At 48.2% G+C, this 6,000-nt stretch overlaps 1 protein-coding gene across 1 annotated transcript in view; it reads left to right on the top strand.

Moving 5' to 3' along the window:
* The first annotated feature begins 647 nt into the window (after nucleotides 1-647).
* LAMC1 (laminin subunit gamma 1) overlaps nucleotides 648-6,000 on the top strand; it is a 130,586-nt gene continuing 125,233 nt past the window's right edge. The window contains exon 1 of the mRNA XM_043568381.1: nucleotides 648-1,499. Coding sequence (XP_043424316.1) covers nucleotides 1,085-1,499 — 415 coding nt within the window. The 5' untranslated portion in view covers nucleotides 648-1,084. The remainder of the gene's footprint in view (nucleotides 1,500-6,000) is intronic.

Here is a 6,000-nt window from a genome sequence, read left to right as displayed (position 1 = left end):
CTTTAATTTAGAGGCAGGAAATAGCTTCAAAAAATTCATTTTGAGGCTGCGACCAGGCCCTTTATTCTCCGAGGACTGTGTCAATTCCCTGGGCACCCCCGGGGCCTCTCCTTGGAAAGGGTTAGAGGCGGCCCCGCGCAGCAGGGGGCATTCCCGGGGCGGCCGGCGGGGGCCAGGAGCCCGCGGGCAGTTCCCACCGTCAGGTCCCTCGGGGCCCGGCCCCAGAGTGCGGCCGGCTGGACGCAAGGACCGACACCTGGTGGGGCAGAGCTCCGCGCTGTCGCGGCCCGGGTTGGCGCGGGCCCCAAAGGCCGATTCCGAGTGACCTCACCGACCCAGGTCGCCCCTTTAAGACTCCCTCCGTTGCCCCTTCCCCAACCGGAGTCTTCGGGGACACGGAGCCAGTGGACCCCGGCGCCCAACTCCCACAGGGCGCTGGCTCTCCTTGGCCTCCCCTTCCCTCCCGGCATGCACCGCCCCGCCGCCCCCCCTCCCCCGCTGCCCCCCTCCCGCACTCCCTAGCTCCCCGCCCACCCCTCGCGCCCCTCAAGGCCCCTCCCCCGCGATCGCGCGCCGCGGGCCCGAGCGCGAGATGCCGCCGCCCCCGCCGCCGCCGCCGCCGCGAGCCGCCCGGGCGGACGCTCAGTGCACGGAGCGCGGAGGGCGGGGGAGCAGCTACGGGGGCCGCGGGAGCTGTTGGGAGGAGGCCGGGGCTGGGCTTTCTCCTCCGCCAGACCCCACCCCACCCTGCCGACCCCACCCCCTGCTCCTTCCTCCTCGGGGGCGCGCGCTCGGGCCCGCGCTCGGAAGTCGGGGGTCGGCGCCGAGTGCGGGCAGTGTCCCGGGTGGGTGAGGGAGGCGCGGAGGCGGCGCGCGGGGCAGTGGTCGGCGAGCCGCGCGGTCCTCGCCAGCGGCGCCCACTGGCCCGTCTCTCCGGTACGAGCCGCCGCCACCGCCCGGCGCGCGAGTCCGGCCCCTGGGCCCCGAGGCTCAGCCCGCGGAGCGGCCTCCTGGGGACGCCGCTGGGCGAGAGGAACGCGCCCGCGCCCTTGCGTTCGCCGTGGCCCAGCGCGCGGGCGGCGGGATGAGGGGCAGCGAGCGGGCCGCGCCGGCGCTGCGGCCCCGGGGGCGGCTCTGGCCGGTGTTGGCGGTGCTGGCGGCCGCCGCGGCCGGCTGTGCCCGGGCAGCCATGGACGAGTGCACGGACGAGGGCGGGCGGTCGCAGCGCTGCATGCCCGAGTTCGTCAACGCCGCCTTCAACGTGACCGTGGTGGCCACCAACACGTGCGGGGCTCCGCCCGAGGAGTACTGTGTGCAGACCGGGGTGACCGGGGTCACCAAGTCCTGTCACCTGTGCGACGCCGGGCAGCCCCACCTGCAGCACGGGGCAGCCTTCCTGACCGACTACAACAACCAGGCCGACACCACCTGGTGGCAAAGCCAGACCATGCTGGCCGGGGTGCAGTACCCCAACTCCATCAACCTCACGCTGCACCTGGGTAAGCGGTGACAGCCCTGTTCCTATTACTGCTCGCCAGCAGCGCAGCCGCCCGGTCACCTCCACCCCGTGGCCCAGCCTGCGGGGCTCAGACAGCTGCGGGCTGGCTCTGTGCGTCCCAGCATGGGCCACACGTATTCCCTCCTCCAACTTCTAAACTGGATCTAGCACTTAACATTCCGCGAGGGCCAAGATGCTTCGCTCTAGCATCTCTGTTTGCTTTTCTACTCTTTCGAACTTAACCGGATTCTCGCTCGCTTAGCGATTCGCCGTTTGGGCTGTTTTGTCCCTCTTTTTTTTTTTGAAGCGTTAATCAGAAACCCCTATTCTCGCTTTTCTCCCTCCTAGCGGGGCCATCACAGCGCATTCTTGGGTCAGAGATAGGAAGGTCACCTTAAGCACTTTTATCTTGTTTAAATGCCCCTCTCCCTGGGTTTGAGCGTGATTGCTGTTTGCTCTATTGAATAAGCTGGAGAGGAAAGGGTCTCTAGTGCCGGGAATTTGAGGGAAGCAAATGTCTTTACTACCGGTATGGCCTACGTGTAATTAAAATATAAATTCACTTTTAAGGTTATTGTTCTTCAGAGTTGTTCAGCTTTAATTAAGGACCACAAAGCTGTTTCACTGCTAATCCTGGTACAGAGAAAACAAAAGAAAGTGTGCACTCACTGTAATTTCTGGCCACAGTTTGGTCCCTGGGTAAAAAGGCTCTCCTTACTGGATTTCCTTTTACTTTGATTCAAAACAAGTGTAGAAACCTTTTGGAAATCAGGAAAAGGATGTATAGAAAACTGTATTGCTCAGTAGTGGATAAAGATGGACATGTTTATCCTAAGGTATCAAAATCATTTTTGATCCTAATAAGTTTTTCTTCACTGAAATAGAGAAATAAGCAGAATAATTCATTATTGTGTTTAACAGTAAAATATGTGTGAGAAACTGGCACCTGATTTGCAGAGCTTCAATCCCTATTGCAGTGAAGGAATTGATTTTACTGGCCTCTGGTAGGAGAACATAGGACCCAAATAGTTCTTTTGGTCATGGTTTTGCATTTTTCTTTCCACTGCTCTCTGGCACATTAAACTTTACATAAGTGGCAAGATTCCAGAGGAAGAATATAACTTACAAAAAGTGCTTTGAAAAGTAGTCAAACTACTGTGTGTGGAGTAAGTTTTAGAAAAGGAGTGTTTAGCACTATTTTATTTCTAGACAAGTTACTAGGAAGATGAACTTTGGGAAAATGAGTTCATAAAGTGAAACTCTGAGGCACCTGTTTTCAGAGATGGAAGAAGCAAACTGTGCTTCAGTGTTTTAAAGGTATTGGAAATGCATAGAACCAGCAGCGTCTTGGAACAGGTGCCTCCCCAGGACAGCAAGAGTCCCAGGATCTTCTAAAACTTTGTGGGGATGCTGACTCTTTAGACAACTATATTCTCTTATGTACTGTATATTTTTAAGCAAATGTAATTTGACCAAAATTATTTTTGTTATTTTTAAGTTTATTTATTTATTTTGAGGGGGGAGGAGGGGCACAAAGAGGGAGAGAAAGAATCCCAAGTAGGCTCCATGCCGTCAACACAGAGCCTGATGCGAGGCTCATACCCCAGAACCGTGAGATCATGACCTGAGCCAAAAGCAAGAGTCGGACACTTAAGTGACTGACTGAGCCCCCCAGGTGCCCCTGTATCCAATTATTTTTGTTGAAATTTTAACTTATTAAAATTTCTGTGTTGTATTTTGAATGCCTACAGTCTTATTTAACTATTTTTAAATAGTAAAATTTCAAAGCAAAAGCATTTGCTTGATGTTTCAAAGTGCCTGAGATTCAATTGAAAATTTCTGAATAAGAATCTGTTATGTAGGTTAAAGTTGGGCTGTCAGTCTTGGCCTTCTGAGTTTTCTGCTGTGGGTACTATGTAGCACAAGGTTATTTCAGGTGATTGCAGAGGTGGGTAAATTACCCAAAGATTACTTCTTTGTTACAAAGGTAACTGGTGGGTAAGACAGTAACAGTAGGTTGTTACTGTTGGGGAGCAGATATATTAATTTTGAGTCATGGTGATTTAAAGGTCAAAAGAAATCTTAGAGGTCACCTAGTTAGGACTCTTACATGACTTTGTACTCTAAAAATGTTTTATGCTTGGACTTGTTTTTGCCGAAAAAGTCTTAGCTTTTGGTAATAATTCATGGTAAGTGAAGTTCATAAAACCAAGCGTTCAAATAAAGTTATTTAAAATAGTTTCCATATGAATAGTGCGATTAACTGTAAAAACATTTACTTGAAACTTTTTAGGTAGACAATTTCTAAAAATTTGAGTAGAACTTATTGTACTTTTTCTTGGATCAGAAATGATGTCCTGGAGGAAATTGTGTGTGATGGAAAAGGTGGAAAAGAAGGGAGACTTGTGTAGTGGGGTTGATGTCTCAATCTCTCTCTCTCTCTCTCTCTCTCTCTTTCTCTCTCTTTCTCTCTCTTTCTCTTTCTCCTCCCTGCCCCCCAGCCCGTCCCCTTTTCCCTGCTCCTTTTTTAATGACAAGGATATATGTACACATGCAGGTTATGGTCTATAATTTATAGAAAGGGCTTTATGTATCATTGTGTGTTTTCATGGTCAGCATATTCAGTCCCTAACTTTAGTTACTCCATGGGCTCTAGCTAGCTGTTTCCCATGAATTCAAGTACCATGACTGTTTGTGCATCTATTAAATCTCCCATCCAGTTCAAATTTCACATACCCTTAAGCAAGTGATGCATATTGTGCTTTGCCCTTACAGAGCCTGTGAAACTCGAAGTGAGCAGGGTGAAAGACGCAGGGCTAGCCAGCACTTTGCTCTCTTCCTTTTTGATGTTGAACTTAAACACAGTAAACTTTAAAATAAGCAGAGTGAGATTGCACTTAAGTCGTTATGAGAAACATACATGTTTTGGCATTAATCATAAGTCATTTTTTTTTCTTGTAAAAATAAAACATGACATGGTGAATTGAAACAGCTAAGGATAATGACTAGTGAGTCTCTTCCTCTTCAACTGCTAAGTTGTAGGAGACCACCAGTCAGTTTCTCATGTAGCCTTCCAGAAACTTTTCATGCATACACATGTATCTATAAAATTATATGTTATCCTTTTAACTGCTACCATTGTGTGTGTGTGGGGGGGGGGGTAAGGCATATTCTAACTGATAGCAAGGACCAATTAGATCACTGTACCATTATCAACACTAGTACAAAAGCCAGGAAAATCAGTGTTGATTCTGAAAGCAGCCATGTCTTAAGCACCATATACAGTAATCCAGGGTGCAAAGTATCCTCAGATATAATCACATAAAGTTGCTGTGGGAACAAGAATTGCATTTTCTGCCTGTTGTGGAGAGAAAGCTCAGCCAGGCACCCTTTTCTAAAAAGAATTCTTATTTTGCATTCAACTTCTGGATCTTCTTTCCTAACTTTCTATATGGATTATTTGACTGCTACTCAAAAGTTTGGCTTTTGTGTTTTATAAGTTATAGTAAGTTTTATTAGTATCAGTGGGATAGTCGATAGTAAGATTGTAGCTGAGGCTTTGCCTTATATTAAACAGCCTTTTTAATTAACTTGATAGTCATTGCGGATAGAAACTTGGCAGGCTGGGTCTTAATTTCGGAGGAAGGTAGCTTTCCCCCTTTCTGAAAACAATTAGATTAAGGAAGAGAGTGCCTATAAACCAACTCAATCAAAGTTTATGGAACTCCTAAAATTTACACCAAGACCAGATTTGTTTCCAACCTCCTCTAAGCTTTAGGACCAAACAGTGATTAAATGATACTTTTTAGCTAATATTTAGCTAAGTATTAGCTATGTGTCTATGTGTGTCTATGTCAGAATAATTGATATATAAGGATATTACATTTTATTCTGTTTCATTCTTTCAGTGTACATTTAAAATTAAACAGCTGTTTTTGTTTTTGTTCCCCCCCCCCCCCCCCCCCCCCAGGACAGTCTTTGCCAGGTAGGTTCTAACTGTGTCAGGGAATAGTTCACTCTGGTGACTTCACTGTGGTATTTGCGTACCCTGAGGGGACACTATTTTAGTTTGTCTCACAAAGGCCTGATTTACATTTTGCAGGTTTCAACTTGAGAAGTTAGGGAGCTCTTCTTTAATGGCCAGTGGTTGTTGAACACGGTTTTATAAAGTTGCTGTTGGCTCTTTTCCTTTTCTACAATTCACTGCTTTTTCTGTGTATAATCTTCTCCAGGTTTCTAAAGCATTCAGAGAAACAATTTACACTTTGGGAGAGAAGTTGGAACTATAAGCACCCCCCCCCCCCCCATTATTTTGTGTTTGGTCACATTTGTGGGAGGGTTGGTTTGACTATTTCAATTCTAAATCCTTTTAGGAAGTTGGATATGCCTTCTGCTATGTGCTCCCCCCCGCCCCCCCCCCCCCCCGTGCATATGTTCTCATGTTACTGCCAAATAGTCTGCAAACATTTTTTAAATACCTACTAAATACATAGCATAGTACC

Source organism: Prionailurus bengalensis, chromosome E4, assembly GCF_016509475.1.
Source record: "Prionailurus bengalensis isolate Pbe53 chromosome E4, Fcat_Pben_1.1_paternal_pri, whole genome shotgun sequence".
In the NCBI taxonomy this organism is placed as follows: Eukaryota; Metazoa; Chordata; class Mammalia; order Carnivora; family Felidae; genus Prionailurus; species Prionailurus bengalensis.
The sequence above is the reverse complement of the archived record's forward strand: the minus strand, read 5'-3'. Positions and strand labels throughout refer to the sequence as shown.